Source organism: Talpa occidentalis, unplaced genomic scaffold (genome assembly GCF_014898055.3).
Source record: "Talpa occidentalis isolate TD23 unplaced genomic scaffold, MPIMG_talOcc4v2.1 talOcc4.2, whole genome shotgun sequence".
Lineage (NCBI taxonomy): Eukaryota > Metazoa > Chordata > Mammalia > Eulipotyphla > Talpidae > Talpa > Talpa occidentalis.
Genome location: NW_023602073.1, coordinates 149,518,676 through 149,537,884, shown reverse-complemented (window position 1 = coordinate 149,537,884; position 19,209 = coordinate 149,518,676). Strand labels below are relative to the sequence as shown.

At 53.2% G+C, this 19,209-nt stretch overlaps 1 protein-coding gene across 4 annotated transcripts in view; it reads left to right on the top strand.

The window, feature by feature from the left end:
• The window catches only part of PRKN (parkin RBR E3 ubiquitin protein ligase), a 1,086,879-nt gene extending 1,069,747 nt beyond the window's left edge, over positions 1-17,132 (top strand). For 2 of the 4 annotated variants that reach the window (XM_054697960.1, XM_054697959.1), the window contains exons 11-12: positions 11,849-11,966; positions 13,198-17,130. In XM_054697960.1, the coding sequence (XP_054553935.1) occupies positions 11,849-11,966; positions 13,198-13,310 (231 nt within the window). In that variant the 3' untranslated portion in view covers positions 13,311-17,130. Of the gene's footprint in view, positions 1-11,848; positions 11,967-13,197 lie in introns of all 4 variants that reach the window. The other 2 variants (XM_037520693.2, XM_054697961.1) reach the window with 2 other exon arrangements.
• Positions 17,133-19,209: the final 2,077 nt, after the last annotated feature.

The window sequence follows — 19,209 nt, the reverse complement described above, 5'->3', positions numbered from 1 at the left end:
TTCTAACCTCTAGTGCCTAGCACATAGCAGGTATTCACAATATGTTTTTTCAGTGAATGACAACTCCCTCCTTATCCCCATGCCTCCCTACTCACCATTATCACCAGCTCTTAGAACTTCTGCCCAAGGATGGGTCTCTGATCACCTGGCACTGCTAACCAGAGACACTTCCATCCCTGTAGGACTGTAACAAATAAAGAATCAATTCTTAACAGGCTATTATTACTCAAGGACTCGGTACAGAGGGAACAGACAAAAATCGCCTATCTCCCATCTATACTGAAAGAGATTTATCTAAACACTTTAAAAGCTACTACCTTTTATGTAGGGGTTAATTTTCAGTGCTATCACACCTACAGCCTGAGTTTGATCCCCGGCCAGGTTGCTGACCCACAGATGGCGCAGCAGACCTCTCCTGTCTCCCCGCTGCTCCCCTCAGCAGTGGATTTCAGTGGATCTGCCTGCTCTGTTCCCCACTCTGTCTCTGGTGAATCCTTTCATGCCCCACACCTCTGGCCTGCACCCCAGTTATTCTTTCCATAAATAATAAAAATAAATAAATCTTTAAAAAAAAAAAAGCTGCCAGGCCTCCCCGGTGGCACAGCAGTTGAGCACTGGGTTGTGAAGCTGCCCGTAGCCTCTGCAGTGCTGGTTCGATCCCCGGCTGTTGGGCGAGGGTCCCACATGGCGTGCAGACCTCTCCTGCCACACCCTCAGCAGTGTACTTCAGTCCTTCTGCCTGTTCTGCTCCCTGCTCTGGCTCTGGTGAATTCTCTCACCCTCCCGTGCTTATGACTGTACCCAGTGCTTGTATAAATAAATCTTTTTTTTTAAGATTTTATTCATTCATTCATTCATTCATTCATTTATACAAGCACTGGGTACAGTCAGAAGTGCAGGAGGGTGATTGAATTCACCAGAGCCAGAGCGGGGAGCAGAGCAGGCAGAAGGACCGAAGCACACTGCTGAGGGGAGCAGCGAGTGGCAGGAGAGGTCTGCATGCCATGTGGGACCCTCGCCAGTGGCAGGGGAACAGCTAGAGATCAAACCAGCACTGCAGAGCGCTGCAGGCAGCTTCGCAACCCAGCGCTCAACCTCTGCGCCACCAGGGAGGCCCATAAATAAATCTTTAAAAAAAAAAAAAAAAAAGCTGCCACCTTTTAGAGCCTGGCTTCTAATTTCACAGATTTCTAAGGTCTGATGTTGGTCTTCTTCACTGACCAGGAAAGCCAGAACATACTCTCCCACCTCTCCTTGTCACACGTATCTCCCTGGAAGGAGTTTTCACACACATCTGGTGGTCCAATTTTGTAACTGCCACCTGAGGGATGGCCATAATAGTTAAAGGGGTTTGTATTCACAATGCCCACAGGATTGTAGTAAACAAAGAAACTCCATCCCACCCCCTGCAGCTAGACACCTGTAAACAACACAGAGAGAACAAGCAATAACTTGCATTTACCAGTTTCTCCCTGGGAGGACCTTGACTACATGGTTTCCCAGCAGCTGCCTGAGGGCCAGATTGTTAGCCAGCCTGCATCTGAATGCAATCCTCTGCTTGTCTTAACATATCTTCAACCACAGGAAGCCACTAACAACAAAGAAAGAAGGTTGGACAGTCAGAAAGTATGAGAGACAACTAGGACCTTGGGCTGGTCTAATGAATGAGGTTCATCTCTTACATGAGATAATTCTGTCAAAATTGGTAGAGATGGATGTTTTATCTAAGGTGCAAAAACAACACAAAGAGTCAAGGAAAGTTAAGAAATGGGGGATATGTTCCAAACAAAAGAACAAAATTAATTTCTAGAAATATATCTTAAAGAAGCATAGATAATGCTTAACCTAATAGGCAGCTCAAAAGAACAGTCATAAAGATGCACACCAATGCCAGGAGAGTAATGTGTGAAAAAAATGAGAATTTCAACAAAAATATAAAAAATATTTAAGAGTACCAGACAGAAATCATAGAGTTGAAAAATAACTGAACTAAATATACAATAGAGAGGTTCAACAGCAGACCAGTTGAAGAAGAAGAAAAGACCAGTGAACCTGAAGACAGAGCAGTGGACCTCACCCAGTCAGAGCAGCAAATAGAAAAAAGAATAAGAAGGGTGACGATAACTTATATAAAGGACGTGTGGAGCCCCAGGTAGTGCACTAGTCTTCCTATTTTAGGGATTCTAGAAGGAAAAGAGAAAAATAAAGGAGCTGAAAGCCTATTCAAAAAAATTATGGCTGAAAGTTTCCTAACCCATGAAAAGAAACAGATATCCAGATCCAGAAAGTTCTAATTGTAACAAATAAGAGGCCCACAGAGACACATTGTAATTAAATTGTCAAAAGTTAACAATGAGAAGAACACTTAAAAGCACCATGCAAGAAATAACTTGTTATGTACAGGGAACATTCATAAGACTATAAGCAGATTTTTCAGTAGAAACTTTGCAAGCCAGAAGGGCACAAAATGATATATTCAAAGTGCTGAAGGAAAAACATCTTCAAATCAAGAATGCTCTACTCAGTAAAGCTGTCTTTAGAATTGAAAGACAGGTGAAGCTTTTTCCAGACAATATACAATGTGTGTACACACACACACACACACACACACACACACACTGGAATATTATTCAGTCTTTAAAATGAAGGAAACCCTCTCATTTGCGACAATATGAGTGGAACTCAAGGACATTAATGATAAATGAAATTAGAGAGGGAAAGACAAATACTGGGTGGTATCACTTATAAGTGAAAAAACTTTTTTTAAAAGATTTATCTGCACATACAAGAGCTGGGGTACAGATCAGAGGCGCGGGAGGGTGAGAGAATTCACCAGAGACAGAGCGGGAGCAGAACAGGCAGATGGACAAAAAACACTGCTGAGGGGAGTGGCGGGTAAGACAGGAGAGGTCTGCCACGCCATATGGGCATCTCCCTGGCCAGCCAGGAATCAAACCCGCACTGTAGAGGCTGCGGAAAACTCCACAGCGCTGCGCTCAACCCACTGTGCCACGGGGGAGGCCCCCCAAATTTTTTTTTAATTGAACTCATAGACACAGACAGTAGAAAAGTGTTTTCTGGGAGTTTGGAGGCGGGGCGTGGATTGGAGAAAGAGAGGAAGCTTGGTAAAGGGTACAGACTTTCAGTTATGTGACAAATAAGGTCTGATGACCTAATGTATAACATTGTGACATAGTGAATAACATTGGATGGTATAATTGAAATTTGCTAAGAAAATAGAACTTAAATTTTATCATCCCCAAAAAAGTAAATACATCTGTGCAATGATGGCTTGATGGATGTGTTAATTTACTCAATGAAGGGAATCTTCATAGTGTATATATAAAACACATTGTATACTTTAAATATTTTGTCAGTTATGTCTCACTAAAACAGAAACAACTCTAGGTGAACACTACACAAATGTTCAGATGGAAAATGTCTTAGCCAAATCTGAAAGTTGTATCCCTCAAAGGCACTAAACATATCTACCTAGTTTCACGATTTGGTGACAGAAGGAAAAAATGGTAACGCTAAAATATCCAGTCAAGTTTGTTTCATATAAGAAAATAATAGGTTGATTTATGTTTTTTGTGGGCTGTAGCTGAGGGTTAGTTTTTGTCACAGTTGTCTATTGGATTATGAGAAAAAGAGAGATTCCCACAATCAACCACCCTTTCCTCCCTCTGGCTCCCAAATTTTGCCTGTGATAAAAATAATCATTTACACTTGTCTAAATGTTTGCAAAGCACTTCAAATACACCATCTCACAGGGAGGCTCATTACAACTTCTGCAATGAACTTCAAAAACTATTAGAAAGGTACAGGGAGGGAGGGTGCCCCTCCTGGGGTCATGGAGTTGAAATTATTAGACCACCCATTCTTTCTGGTCTCACTCTACATTTTGAAAAGTGGGCTATGCAAGTTACTGTTGGCTTGCGAAATACCTTTCCAGGAGTGGCTCTCATCATTTGTGGCTCTCATCACACAAATGAGCAAAAGATTAAACTCATGACCTCGCAGTGTTGTGGTAACAGTGTTCCACTTTTTTTTTAACTCTCCTATTAAAACAGAACCATAGGGGCCTCCCCAGTGGTGCAGAATGTTTAGCACCATGCTGTGAAGCTGTCCACAGCCTCTGCAGGGCAGGTTCAATTCCCGGCCAGCCAGGGAGAAACCCACTTGGTGGGCAGACCCCTCGTGCCTCACCCGCTGTTCCCCTCAGCAGTGTCTCTGGTCAATCTGCCTGTTCTGCTCCCTGCTCTGTCTCTGGTGGATTCTCTTGCCCTCCTGCGCCTCTGACCTATACCCCAGTTCTTGTATAAATAAATCTTAAAAAAAAAAAAAAAAACAGAACCATAGTAGGAAAACACTCCAAACCATGGTAGACAACAAGCTCAAGTGTGCATAGCCTATGGTGGGGCCTGGACAAACCAGGGCTGCAGAGCTTCTAAAGCCCAGAGATAGTCTGCACCTGCTCTGCACCAGCCACCCTGACCAGCAGAAGTGAGGGGCCAGTGTTACCAGCTCTTCCAAGTTGATTCTTTTTAATCATTCTGGTACTAAAAGCCTCTGTGTATATGTTGAATATCTTTTCTTTAAAAAAAAAAAAAGAGAAAGATTTATTTATTTATTTTTGTATAGAAGAACTGGGGTGTAGGCCAATAGTGCGGGGGTAAGTGGGGAGCAGAACAGGGGGATCCACTGAAATACAATGCTGAGGGGAGACAGGAGAGGTCTGCTGTGCCCTGTGGGTGAGCTTCAATCCTGGCTGAGGATTGAACTCAGGCTGCAGTGGTGATAGCGCTGAGAGTGACCCCTAGGCCACCAGAGAGGCCCCGTCTGTCTCTCCACATGCCTTTCGTAGAGATCACCTTGTCTTCATCTTCTTTATCCTCTGTGTTCCAGATTTTCTCCTTCCATGCCCTTAAGTAACCCGTTAAGAAAATCCCCAAAGTGTGTGGGGTGGGGAGCGGGTATTGAGGCGAGGACCCCAGCCCCTCTGTCTGCATTTCCAAAGCTCTGAGGGAGCAGAAAGGGCCCAGGGCTGTATCTGATGTCTTTTGCATCCATCAAGCCTCTCAGATTCTCACAGCATTTTCTTCACCTGCCACAGGGGGCAGGTGCGATGTGCTGAGCCATAAATAATGAAAGGAGAATGTATAGATTTTTACACGTCACTACAAAACTTCGCCTTTGGGTATTTTCAAGGCTGAATGCTGCAAATATCAAACACGGCAGGAGCAGATGAAAGAATGTTGGAAAACGAAGACACACACAGCTCACACGCACACTCACACACATCCCTGCCACACAGCGCACACATACACGTGCACATGTCACGCCAACACCACACACCATGTGCACATGCACCACATCTGCGCATCGCCGGAGGCCGTTTAACCCTCACCCAGGAAAAGGCCCATGAGTGGCTGCCGGCTCCTGGGCCAGGAGAGGGAGCCGCGCGGCGCTGCTCTGCGGCACCAGGTGGCGCTGGTTCCTCGAGGAACCGCTCTCGGGCTCGTGCTCCTCATGCGATGACATGGGGGAAGTGTCTACACTTCCAGCTGAACACGGGACCCGGGCAGCCAGAGGACGGTCCGCAGGACCAGCATTTCTGAGCAGAGTGCAGACATGGGAGACTAAGAACTGGGGCCCGGCAACACCAAACCCTTCATTCACTGATAGACGAAAGATGGGGTGGAAGATGCTTGCGGTCACCCCGAGGCGGCCTGTTGAGCTCCTCGGCACCGGGCCCCCTGCCCTGTGCAGTGACCGCCTGCAGAGTTAGCAGCTGCCACATGCAGGTGCAGAGGCCTAGCACATCCCACTGGCCACTGTTGCTTTCCAGGTGTGTTTGTGTCCTTCACCTAGAAGTCCGTGGGCCGCTGTCGTCTGAACAGACTCACTGAGAAATCCAAGACAAGGCTCAGTGTCTTGGAGGTGCGATCTGGTCTTGAAAACCAACTTCAGCCACAACTATCTGTAATGGCTCGTTTGTGGTTCATTTGTGGCCTCGTGGCCCAGATGTTTGGTTAAATACTGTTACTTTGTGTTTACTAGGGGTTACTTTGTAGATGTGATCAAGGTCCCCAAGCAGCTAAGGAAAGGATTTCACCCATCATGTGGTGAGCCCCGGCCCATCAGCCGGAGGTCTTATGACCAAAGACTGAGGTTTCCCAGAGAAAAAGAAATTCTGCCCCAAGACTGCCTGAGTTCCACCTGCCAGCATGTCTTACAGATTTTGACCTTGCCACATCCCACAGGCCAGCCCCTTAAGTCCAAATATTTTATATGGAAAGATGTTCTATTGGTTGTTTCTCTGAGGACCCAGATGTAGAAATTATGAAGCAAACTGTAACCTCTCAAGCCATGCTTCCCTGATCTGTAATCTGAAGTTGTAAAATCAGGGGAATTTAATGAAATAATGCCTAGCTCAGAGCCCAGCGAACAAATCAGCGTGGAGGTAGCTCTTTGCACAGCCACCCCCTCCCAATACACACCCCCTCACCCCAGGATTACATCACACAGAGACTAGACATACACCTGAGCCAGCTTGTGCTCATCGCGCCCCCGCCCCACTGCCAAACCCCTTTCTCTGTGTTGACACGAGCCCTCTGCTAGCAATGCTTCGTGAAGGCCGGCTGCAGACCAGTGGCATGGGCATTGCTGGGCATTGCTGGGAAGGGCTTAACCTCAAGTTCTTGGGCCACCCCAGACCTCCACATGCAGGAACTGGCGGACCGGTGTGGCCTGCAGCCTGAGTCTGAACAAGGCCTCCCTAAGAACCCGCGAGAAAACCGCGTCCTGCTGGCAGGAAGCACTGCGGGGCAGGCGTGCTGTGCTTGCTTGTTCCTTGGTCTGGGCCTCTGTTCTCTAACGGATCCCTAGTACCTGAGGCAGTGCCTGGCACCTCGTAGGCAGCCGACACGTTTTCTGAATGAATAGGTTTCTGTGCGGCTCTACCCAAAACAATAGTCTGCTTTGTATGACACTTTACACAAAGGACGAGCTTTGTTCTCTCTCTGGCTTCCTCTTTGGATTAGTAACACTTCCATGTTCAAAATCCTGTTTACACTAATAATCCTGTTTACATTAATGAACGAGCGCACAGTGTAGCTTATCATCCTTGCTCAAGTGTAGATCCCCCCACCCATTCGTCAATTTGTGATAATAGTAGAATACAAAGCTCTTTTTAAAGTTCCCAATAAAGGGGCCTCCCTGGTGGTGCAGGGGTTAAGCACCACACTATGAAGCTATCCACAGCCTCTGCAGCATGAGTTTGATCCCCGGCCAGGGATCAACCAACATGGCAAAGCAGACCTCTCCTGTCTCGCCCGCTGCTCCCCTCAGCAGTGGGTTTCAGTCATTGTGACTCCAAATCCCTGCTGCGAGGGCCACATTTCTAAAGTGGCTCATCCCCAAATCTGGGGCAGGGCCACAGGGCAATTCTGAGCAGGGGGGATTTTGGGGAGCAGCGCTAGGTCCAAGGGGGAGGGGCATGGGGCAGGGAGCAGGTAGAGCACCTGGGGGGCTGGGCAGCGGGACCCTGCATGACTGGGAGGAGACAAGTGGGTACAAGATGTGTGTGGGAAAGTCTGAGCATGGCCTGCAGGTGTCCCGTCAGCCCCTGGAGGCACCCAGGAGGCCATCAGAAGGTGGGGATGGAGCCGGGGGGCTGGGTAAGAGGGACGGGTGCCCGAAGCCTTGGAGGTGCCTGCAGCACAGGGACACAAGAAGTAAGGGCAGTCACTCATGGGGCCACTCATGTTTAAGTATCAGAGTCCAGAGGAGAAAGTTCTGGAGGAGAAGGTGGTCCCAGCCTAAGCAACAAGGCCAAAGAGCGACCGCACGAGAAGCTTCTCATTCCAGGCTGAGCGGCGGTTCTGGGGCCTGCCTGCTGGGGCTCCCAGAGGTGCCTGACACGCACATCCCCCACCCCCACAGCTGAGAGGGCCCAGCTGCTGCCCGGCCTTGGCCTTGAAAGTTAGAAGTTCACTCTAGGGAGGCTGACAGGGTCCGCGTTTTGGTTGTGGTTGTGCAGAACATGCGCCCAAAGGTTAAGGGTTTATGGCCCTGGAGAGCATTACCCTTTCTGGGTCCAACTAGGTAAACTGTTGTTTACCTTCTTACCTTCTTGCCCGGGCACCCAGCTCCCTGTGCCTCTGCCCACGTTCCCACTGACCACTGGGCATCATGGAGCCTGCTGCCTTTTCTGCCCCGTCCTCTCCGGAAAGGCCCATCTGCGGGTCTGTGGGCCTGCCCCGCCCGCCGCCCAAGGTGGTCCCAGCACTCTCCCGTCCTTTGACAAAGCACCTGCTCAGGCACCTCCTTCATCTGTCCTCTTGAGCACCCACGAGTCCCTCCTGACATTCCGGGCCTGCCCCCAGGCCGCCTTCTGGGGGCCCATGTGTGCCTCTTATCACCCAACTGGGCTTGGGATCCGGAGAGAGGAGCCTTGTCACCAAGGACCTGCTGTTATCGGGTCGGGGTGCCCGCTGAGAGCCGGCGCATGGGCCCTGGGGCACCGGTGGCTGCGCTGTGGACACCTTCACTGTGCCGGGTGGACACGCCCTGAGCCCCTGCTCGCGGTTGAGCACGCACACGAGGTCACGGCTGCTTGCGGGCTCGGAGCCACGACGGCCGACTGTGAGGGGGTTGCTGCAGCTCAGGGGGCAGCCTGCGGTGGGGGGACAGGCAGCAGGCCCTGGCAGTGCTCCCCACACGCTGGCACAGAACCTCGCACCCCCCGCAGAGGCGGCCGGCCCAGCACTTCAGTGGCCTGGGCCGCGTCTGCCCGAACACTGGGCTCAAGTCCCCGGCCTTGGCTCCTTCCCGCCCTCGCCTCCTGCGGGGCCTGCACGCTCTCTTTCAGTCAGCGGCCTCCTGCTCAGCGCCCCTGGGGACGCCCCATGCTGGGCTGTGCGTCTCCGTGGTCCCTCGGTGCTTACACTGCTTGTTCATCAGAATCGCGTCCGGAGTTTAGAACAAAAGCGTTTGCCAGAGTCCAGAACCGGAGCCGGGCCTCAGGCTCTCTCAGCTCCGCTCTTGCCATTGGCTCCCTTGTTGCTGGTCCCGGGCACAGAGAGCAGGGCCCGTGACAGACGGCAGCAGTGTCATGTCCTCCCCGTCAGCGGCGGAGAGCGTGACCCAGTGCCCATATGCCCCAGCCAAGGTTCAGGGCCCGGCCCTCGGGCCCCCGCTGGTCACTCAGTGACTAACGGTCCAAAGGAGGCTCCGCCCCAGCAAAGGGGCATTTTAGCACAATAGCTCAAGGCCGGTTTTCTCCTGTGCTGATGAAGGCCACTGTTAGACCATTATCAGGGGAGCAACAGTGAGAGGTGGCAAGTGACTGCCTGCAGGGCTGGTCCTCAGGAGGAGCAGGTGATGCTCCCGGGCCTCAGGCCTCGGGGGCTGGGGGTTGGTGGTTGGTGGGAGGCCTGGGGCGGGGAGAACACAGGCCAGAGCCTTTAGGGTTTGGGGGAGGGGCAGAGGGTGAGGGGGATGGCAGGTTTCGGATGGGCTCTGGGGGGGTCCCTGGTGGTCTGGGCCTGGGCCTGGTGTGGGGAGGGCCAGGGGCAGTCCAGCCTGAGGGCTGGACTGAGGAAGGGCCTCAGGGCCTGAGGAAGCAGCTCACAGCTGGCAGGTTTGCAGCTGAAAGGCCAACCCCGGGCAGCTTCTGTCTCTGGAAATAGCTAGTCCCCGAGGGGCTGCCACCCTCCTGTCAACAAAACCTCAGGGTAAAACGCCAAGTTTAACACACCAGGCAAACCAGGACCTTATCACAAGCCCTCTGTCCCTCCTGCACCCACCCCGCCTCCCCTCCAGCCGGCTCAGCCCTCCTCGCTCACTGTGCAGCAATCCCTGCTCCGGGAGTCCCAGCCTAGGCCCCCGGATCCTGGCTGGCCCTGAGAACAAGTAACAGAGGTTTCCATCTTTCTGGCCCTGAGAAACCGTTGACCTGAGGGGAAGCATGCACGTTCCTTCCTCAGCAACGTTCTCCAGAACGTGGAGTCTGTGTCGGGCACGATGACAGAGCATATTCTTGAAGAGGAAAATGTTAGAAGTGGCTGTTGTTGCTTTTTCCCTTTACCCTGGAGTGAGGCACACCGCTGCCCCCCTCCTTGCTCCCTGCACTGTTGCAGGGGGGCTGGGGATCACCAGCCAATCCCGGGATCACACGCAGCCGCCTAGAGGGCTTTGCCTCTCCCCAACCCCAGCCTGCAGCAGCGCAGCACCACCCTGCCAGGGCCTCCCTGCTGGGGGTGCAGACGCAGCTCTTTGGGGGGATTCTGCTGGATTCCCAGGTGGCCATCACACCCCCTTATCTCTGGGGAGCAGAAAGTGAGACAGAGGATGTGGGCATTTTGAGAAGAAATTATTTGTCTTCCTCTCCCATTGATTGATATTTTTATCTTTCTTCTCTGAAAGGACAAAGCATATTCATATAAATTTGTGATTTCCAGTTCTTCATTATCCTCCAGTAACAGGCTATTACTTATCAGCTACAAAGTTTCTTGCAGTCGCTCTCTGAGTCTTTCAAAGCATGTGTCCTGTGTGAAAATAAGGATTGTACCCGCCCGGCTGGAAGTGCCTTCCACTGGGCAACATGCAGGAAGCCTTTCCACATGTGTTTGGCCCAAGCCAGAAACAACCCCTCGGGAGGCACTGAGGAGCTAGAAACTGCCATGGACCCCGCTCTAGGGCCTGGCCTCCTCCCTTTTCACACTAACAGGGGTAAACATGACAGCCAAGTCTTGGGGGCCACCAGGGTGGAAGTTCCCCAGCACCCCCTGCACCCCCACCCTCACTCCACCCTCTGGCAAAACTGCCAGGAGCCGGGAAAGCTGGGGCGTCCTCAGGGCTCCGCACCGTGAGACACGGAATGTGCTGGGACTGATGTGGGTCTGGAGTTGTTGGACTCGGAGAGAGGGGTCCTTGGGTTCACTCGGGGGAAGGTTTCCCCAGTGCTCCCCTGCAGCGGCACCGGCGAGTCTCCCAGGCGAGTTTCTCCACGACACAGACACGTTAGTTGCATCCACAAGGGCAGGTTTATTATGAAAAGGGAGAGAATAGAGACACTTGCATGGGCACCAGTGGGCAGCGCGGGCTGCCCGAAAGGGACAGCTTCCTAACAGCGATTCTTGCACGTCCCGGGGCCGGCGGCCTTGGGAGGAAGCTGCCCCGGCCGAGGGAGGTCAGTGAGGAGAAGCCCCGGCAAGCCCACAGGTCACAGGCGGGCAGGAGGCCGCTGCCCTGCAGTGGGAGAGTTGGCGGCGTGGAGTCCTGCCTAGGCCCAGGCGGGCAGAAGGGCCACCACCCCATGCCAGGGCAGAGAGTGTTCCTTTGTGGTTCACTTTTGTTGACCTTGAGTAGCCAGGTAGCATTTGAAAGGGACCTGAGTTCTGCACCGGCCCTCAGTCTCCATAGCTTCCCCTCCGGCCTGCGCTCAGAGGTCTGATGCCTGCTCGGATCTCGTGCCCGTGACCTGGACATCGGCGCCTGAGGGTGTTTGCTTCCATAGCCGGGTTACGGGTTAAGTTAGTCCCTTCCCCCAACTCCAGCTCCCAGCATCGTGCGAGCCAGGTTTCTGGTCTCGTGGCGCCTCTGTTCCGACTTTTCTGTTCTTATCCTCCACCACTCCCCCCGCAGCGCCTGCCGGGTCTCTCAGCTTGCAGGCGGGAGAGCCCGGCCTTGTGCCCAGAGGCCGAGTCCAGGCTGCCCAGAGCCCACTGGTCAAGTCATGTTTGAGCAGCTAACCCGCAGGGGCTTTCACAGCCCTTAGGGGAGCTGCACTGAACCCCAACGAAAAGGCCTGCAGCTCAGCTTCTCTGTCCTTGCCTCCCAGGCCTACAGGGTGGATGAGAAGGCAGCAGAGCAAGCCCGGTGGGAGGAAGCCTCCAAGGAGACCATCAGGAACATCACCAAGCCATGCCCCCGCTGCCGTGTGCCCGTGGAGAAGAACGGTGAGTCCGGGCCGAGGGCCACGTAGCCATCAGGAGCCTAGAGGGTTACCTGGGCAGGTGAGCCCCAGACGTGGAGGCCCCCTGGCTGGATTCTGCACTTTGGCCCTTGTCCTTGTCTCTTAACCTTCTGAGATGAGGACAGAAGCTGCCCCCGCGGCAGTCACAGGAGGGCGCCTGGCAGGGAGCCGCACGGGGAAAACGCCCGCTGCCTGCACTATTAGCGTCCACCTCCATCCTTTGTCTCTGGGGTTGTTCACGAACGAATAGCAGAAGGTTCGGGAACCTCCCTGTTCCAGTACTTCCCAGCATCCTCCGTGGTCATCTGGGGTCTGGAGATGCTAGTGGGGAAGTGAGGGAATCACTCCGTCAAGTCGACTTGACCTTGGTCCCTGCCGGTCCGGGGCCAGGCATAAGCCGAGAGCCCTGGCCTGCGGGAAGCCAGTGGCCTGGAGCTGCTCGACCAGGCAGGGCCGGAGCACAGGCTGACATCACGGGGAGGAGAGAGCGGGGGCCCCGACAGACAAGCAGGCCCAGGCGTGATTCTGGGATCTGGGCTCCTCCGTCCCGGGGGAAGCAGGGAACCAGCACGTCAGATCTGCCCTCACATCCATCCACACTGGCAGACACGACCGTGGATCTCAGTCAAGAAATCCGTGAGGACCGAGGGTTCCTAATCTGGGTCTGTTGGAATGTTCTAAAAATGGGAAGCTCTAGTTTTTCCCTTCAAGACTTTCACCTGTGAGCCGAGAAGCTGATGCTCTAAGCTCCTCACCGCAGCCGACTAGTTCATCCCTGCAGCCGAAACAGGTTGTCTTTGTTGGCCGGAAGTTTCGTTGTCTTGTTTTGAGACTCATTCATGGCCCCTTTCAGATTCAGTGGCGTCCCAGAACATAGTACTTCCTTCAACACAGCTGCAAGGAAATTGTGGATTATTTCCATTGTAAACATGGGCTAGGGGGTGAGCCCTGTCTGTGGAACACCGGCTTTGTCCCTAAACTCCATTCGAGAGACGTCAATAAACGCAGATTTACAGTGAAGCTGGTGGGGGTGAAGGTAACAGAGGCCGCTTCCCCACGTCCTCATGGAGGTGGCCCCAGCTCCCCCCGGGCGCTTCCTGGTCTGTCTCCCAGGGAGGACTCAGCCTTGGGTGGCTCATGCCAACTCCCTTAGTGAATTCCGGAGGCTTGTTGCCGTGGTGAGTGTGCTCAGCCGTGCCCTTGTCTGCCCGCAGGAGGATGCATGCACATGAAGTGCCCGCAGCCCCAGTGCCAGCTCGAGTGGTGCTGGAACTGCGGCTGCGAGTGGAACCGCGTCTGCATGGGGGACCACTGGTTCGACGTGTAGCCGCGCCCAGCGCCCGCCTCGGAAGCACCACGCCTGCCTCGTGTCCTTTCCTTGCTCCCAGCGTGCAGAGCACATACACGTCTCATTCATAAATCATACACGTTCTCACACACATCACATGTGAACATCAGTGCAATCGCCTGCGCATTGTGAGCTTGCGCATACATGTAATCATGCGCCATTGCACTCAATCATGTGTGCACAAGTGTGAGCATGTCTTGTGCAATCATGCACACATGACATGCAACTGCGCAGGTGCTCACACATCGTGCACACATCCACACACACGCCACTTGCAGTCAGGCACACGGGTGCACGCCCACCCGAAGCTCTTTGCAGACTCACCGGACAGCGGTACAGGAGAGCCCCGGGCCCTGGCCATGGCCAGGCCGAGAGCAGCAGCTGGAATATTCAGGCCTTGGGGGCAGACTGGAATCTGGGCCGAGGGGACATGCTTCTGTGCAGCTGGTCAGCTTCTGTGCATCCAAGCCAGGTGGGCAAGCCCACGGGGGTCGGGGGGTGCAGGGGGTCTTCTCAGGTTTGATTTTCTGCATTTTCTCTTTGGTGAACCCTGGGCAGAAGCCTCTGGTGAGGTGCACAGCCACTTCCTGGCCTGGTCCAGTGGTTCTCTGCATGCTGAACCGTGGTGGGTGCCTCAGGCTGCGTTTGGGCCTTCAGGAGCAGTGCTTGTACTTAAATTTTCAAGAAGCATCTATTCCCAAAGAGCCACCATAGTCAAAAATATGTGTTTATCCCCTAGAATTCTCTCTTTATTTGCAATGATGAACATCAGCTACCCAGGAATCAGCCTGTCAGCTAAGTGAGGAGTTGTGAACGTCAGCTTGAATGTTGAATGTTTAAATAACAGGGAAGAGAACAAACCCCGACTTCCTTCCTTTTAACGATGAGCAACTTCAGAAAAAAATTGTTTTCCTGAAAATATTACAGGATCTACCATTTGAGTTTAAATATTCATTTCACAGCTTAAAGAGTAAGCTAATATAAATTTGGCTTCACTGGGCATTTAATGGATAAGGAGACATTTCTTAGAAATGATTTCACGGTGTCCAGTATTAACAAAAGTGCAGGTTATTGAGCTGAGTCTTTAAGGAAGGAGCACTTCTGGGGCCTCAGAATGAAACCTCGTCTATCAGAAGAGACGACGTTCTTGCTGAACCCCACTCTGCTTCCCCGATTTGCACACCCCCCAGGGTTTGCCCACCCCATGGATTACTCCAAGATTTCTCTTCCCTGCACACAGATAGTCCCTCATGGTAACACAGGTGAATTTGAATGTTTCCAAAGCTTCCATCTTTTTTCTTATACATACAACACGTCACACGAGCTGTCTGCACGAGCTGCAGCCAACCCCATTTGCACGTGCAGGAAAAGCCACATCCACCGTCTGTTCCTATCGTCTGCGTTGTCAGGGAGAGATTGTGACCTTCACTGAGGGCATAATGAGTTTTCACTACCACCAGGGGTCCCTTTGGGATTTAGAGACTCTGGAAAGGATGACTCAGTAGCAAGGCTCCTCTTTGCCAAAGCAGCACCGGGGGGATGACCTCAGACAATTCCCCAAGGGCGCCTGTCCTTGGCCCCTAACTGCCTCGTGGGTCCGCTGTCTCCACCCCACCAGGGACAGTGCAGCCTGCCCCTCCTGCCCCTGTTTCTGGGCATCAACATGGACCCCCCTTCTAGCTTCACTCTCAGAGAGTCCAACTACCCCACCTGGCCCGCTGCTGCCGGACTTAGCCAGGGAGCCCCGGCACCACGCGGGGAGCACGGAGAGCCTGAGGCCCTGAGTGAAGAGGAAGGTTCAGGCCTGACCACCACCACCGACATCCAGCAATGGCAGTTCTTCGCTGTCACCCGACAGGCAAGGTCCGGTCAGCTCCCATGATGTCCAGCACGGGCCCCTCCATCCTGCTGCCTCATCCCCACAGGCTGTGAGGCTCGTGGGCCCTGAACAGGGATTGGCTCTGGGGTTCAGATGCCACAGAAACCCCTCAGTCTCTTCTCCTTCCCTCTGGTGGGCTTAGGTCTTTGCTTTGCTTTGCTTTGCTTTGCTTTGGTTTGCTTTGCTTTGCTTTGCTTTGCTTTGCTTTGCTTTGCTTTGCTTTGCTTTGCTTTGGTGTTCAGAATAGAATATTGATTCTCAAGATAAGTTCCAGGGAAAACAGCCACTATCAGTGAACACGAATCACAAACCACTATAATGAGGCTGTTGCCTGTGATCAGGGTCAGTGCACATGACCCTCCATGAGCACAGGAACCCTCTCTGCAGACGTTTCTTTTTCTCTGAAATGTGTGAAGAAATACTTGGCAACTGTGTGTAAGGCTGTACTCAAGTGATCAATAAACACACCCAACCAGCTCTCCATCGTCTTGGAAGATGTTTTCAACAGACGCAGGTGTGAAGGGAAGAGGGGGTGTCCCTGTGCCCCCTCCCAGCTTGAGCGAGTCGCCTGGGAGGAAATGCCCTTTCTCTGCCTTCCCAGCTCCAGGGAAGCCCTGCTTGCTCTCCTTTTAATTTTTTTTAAACATTTATTTATTTATTTATGCATACGAGAACTGGGGTACAGGCCAGAGGGGCAGAGGGTGAGAGGCCTAACCAGAGACAGAGTGGGGAGCAGAACAGGCAGATCTACTGAAATCCACTGCTGAGGGGAGCAGCCGGGGAGACAGGAGAGGTCTGCTGCACCCTGTGGGCAGCAACCTGGCCGGGGATGGAGCTCGTGCTGCAGTGGCTGGCGATAGCTTCATAGTGCTGAGACTTTACCCCTTGCACCACCAGGGAGGCCCGAGAACTCCTGCCAGTATACTATTATACTCTCCTTGCATCCGCCACCCCTACTGCCAGGTCGGCTCACCCCTGGTTCCACACCTAGGGGACTCATTCTTGAATTCTGAGCAAATCTACTTGGAAACACACACCAGTGAAAAGCTTGTCTGCAAGCCTGACTCACAGCTGAGGGATTCAGCCTCGTGCCGTTGGCCAGTGTCCCTGGCTCATCACTGCTTTCCATGACCGTCTGAGGCCGTCTGCACAGATGCAAACCTGGTCCCAGCGCCGGGGCCTTGCTGCAGTCGCTGCTTGCACTCCCTGCCCTGTGTGCATCACCCGCCTGCCACGGGCACACCCTCCTGAAAGCCCAGCGGGCACAAAGGCAAACCCCACTGCTTCTCTCCACGGGTGGTTTGTTTCATCCGTGATTCTGGGGTTCTTAGTTCCAAAGCCAAACAGTGCCCTCGGTGGCATTTTTGAGGAACGTATTGCAGCATTGAATCTCACTCCATACTATTCCCTGTAAAGTGTTTCTTGCGTTTTTCTTTCTATGAGATTAGAATTATCCCATTATTCATGCTCATTACAGAAAGGCCAAGAACCAAACCCATAGCCGAAAACTAATTGCTTCACCTGTCTCACTAATTTCCTCGTAGAAACATATGATAAGCTGCTTTCTGTGCCAACAGATTTCTAAAATGACAGTTTTCAGGGTTTCATCATGGTGTCCCGAATGCTAATTAACAAAGTAATTTTCCAGATCTCATTCCAAACTGTAGTTTTCATGGAGTCATTAATCAGTTTGGATATGAAAATGATTGTGCAACTTGAAAATATCTTTACAATATAACAGTAAGTGAAAAGGATTTTACCAAAATTGCATCAATATTGTAATCAGATTATTTAAAAGAGAAACAAATTCTAAGAAAAAGCGATTGAAGACCATCCATCCCGTGTCGCTTGTTGTATGAAAAAATTATATGCGAATTTTTATTTGTCTCTACTTCTCATGTTTTGGGCGATGTGAAAATACCACTTTATCATAAAAACAATTTCCCAAAACAGTTTAAGCTGTCCCTATCACATGAGCCAAGAAATGAAGGTTTTCCAACCAGTAACTCTGCTCTTGAATTACCTGAACGTCACTCAGATGGTCACGGAGACTTGTGAAGACACGTGACTGCTTCTTTTTTTTTTTTAATTTTTAAAGTTTTATTTATTTATGCATACAAGAGCTGGGGTGAAGGCCAGAGGTGCAGGGACTGAGAGGGGTCACCAGAGACAGAGTGGGGAGCAGAACAGGTGGGTCTACTGAAATCCACTGCTGAGGGGAGCAGCGGGGAGACAGGAGGGGTCTGCTGCGCCCTGTGGGTAGCTCCCTGTCCGGGGATGGAACTCGTGCTGCAGTGGCTGCAAATAGCTTCATGGTGCTGAGACTTAACCCCTTGCATCACCAGGGAGGCCCCAAACTTGACTGCTTCTTTCCAAGGAATTTGACCAAGTGGATTTGGAAGAGCTGGGGTGGAGAAAATGGGCTGGGCAGAATCTCAGGAAGATGAGTCTCTGCTTGCACCCCCAGCTTGGCTCACACCCCTCCTGGTTCTATGAGCAGCCTTCCTGCCTAGCCCAGAACCTAGAGGCCTCCCACTCCCTTTTCAAACAGAGGCCTCTTGACAAAGAGGCCGGGCTCAGAGTGGCCAGGCCCCAGCAGCAACACACCGACCCGCTGCAGGCCTCCCATTGCCGGGAAGATGTTTGGATTTCACATTGCTCAGGAGTTCTGTGGCTGCGCCACAGCTAAGGCAGCTCGCAGTCCAGCCCAGCGACCTGCAAGGACCTCCCAGCTGGTGGCTCTGCCCGCCCCGCTGTTCTTCGTACACTTCCCTCAAGGCCCCTCTTCCATGGAGCCTCCCTGGGCAGCCCAGCTCCTCTCCACCCCTCCCCCCGCAACACCTCCCCTGTGCCCACCGCTCCTGAACATAGCACGCACGTGACTACTTGTGGGGTTCCTGCCTGTCTCCCCACTAGAGGGCCCGCTCCCTGAGGGGTCAGTGCTGTCTTTTCTGCTCAGTGACTCATGAGGGAACGGCCATCAACAGTAGCGGCTGAGGAGCGGTTCCCACCCGCACCCCTCACTGCCACCCCCCCCCAAGCCTGCACAAAGTCACCCGACCTGTGGAATTCACTGCCCGGGTCAGCCACACCTGGGGAGCAGGCACACCTGGGGTCCGCCACACCTGGGAGCAGGCACACCTGGGGAGCAGGCACACCTGGGGTCCGCCACACCTGGGAGCAGGCAAATGCAGGTGTCATTTGAAAACCGTTATTTAGAAAACCCGCCCCGGCCCCTCCTCTTGTGAAGGGGAGAGGCCCCCGCTCCGCGCCCGCGCCTGGCCTGCGTCAGTCACACTCCAGGTGAAGCTTTTCAGTCCCAGATTTTTCCCCTTCAGCCTGTCTTGGTAGCCCACACAATTTTAACTCAAGCGGGTCTCCCGACATTGCGTCCTCCGCCGAGCTCTCTTCCGGAAGCGTCGAGCAAGGACGTCCAGCGCCGTATGAGGTCAACAATAAGGAGAAACCCAACTCAGAACCACTGTTTGGTTTCGGGGGCCTGCGGCCGGGACCCAACAACAGGGTTGCACCTGGAGGTGCGAGCCGTGACAGCAGCGCCCCTGTGAGGCCTTGGAGCGGGGCCCATCGCTCCCAGATTCTCCCAGCGTCAAGTAGCCCCTGGAGCCAGGACTGGTAAGTCACGGGCCCACAGTCTGCGGCGCCCCCATTCCACTGGGCCGCCTCTGCCTTTGCAGTCCCCCCAGCAGGAGCCTCGGGTTTGCCTCTTGGGCTGTGAGGTCCCTCATGAGAGGGGTTACCGGGGCGGGGCCGGGGGCCTGGGGCAGGAGCCGTCTGCTTGAGGCGCTGCCCCTGCGGGTGGCACTGGCAGGAGGACACTGTGGACATGCCGGGGCCATGGGGGCGGCTGCTGGTCCTGGGGTCGGTGGGGCCAGTGGGCCACGGCCCACTCCAGTGGCCAGTGGCCATCTTACATGACCGGTCAGGGACTCCGCGGGTCCTAAGGATCCCCGTCCCAGCCTCCCCCGAGAGCACCGCGTC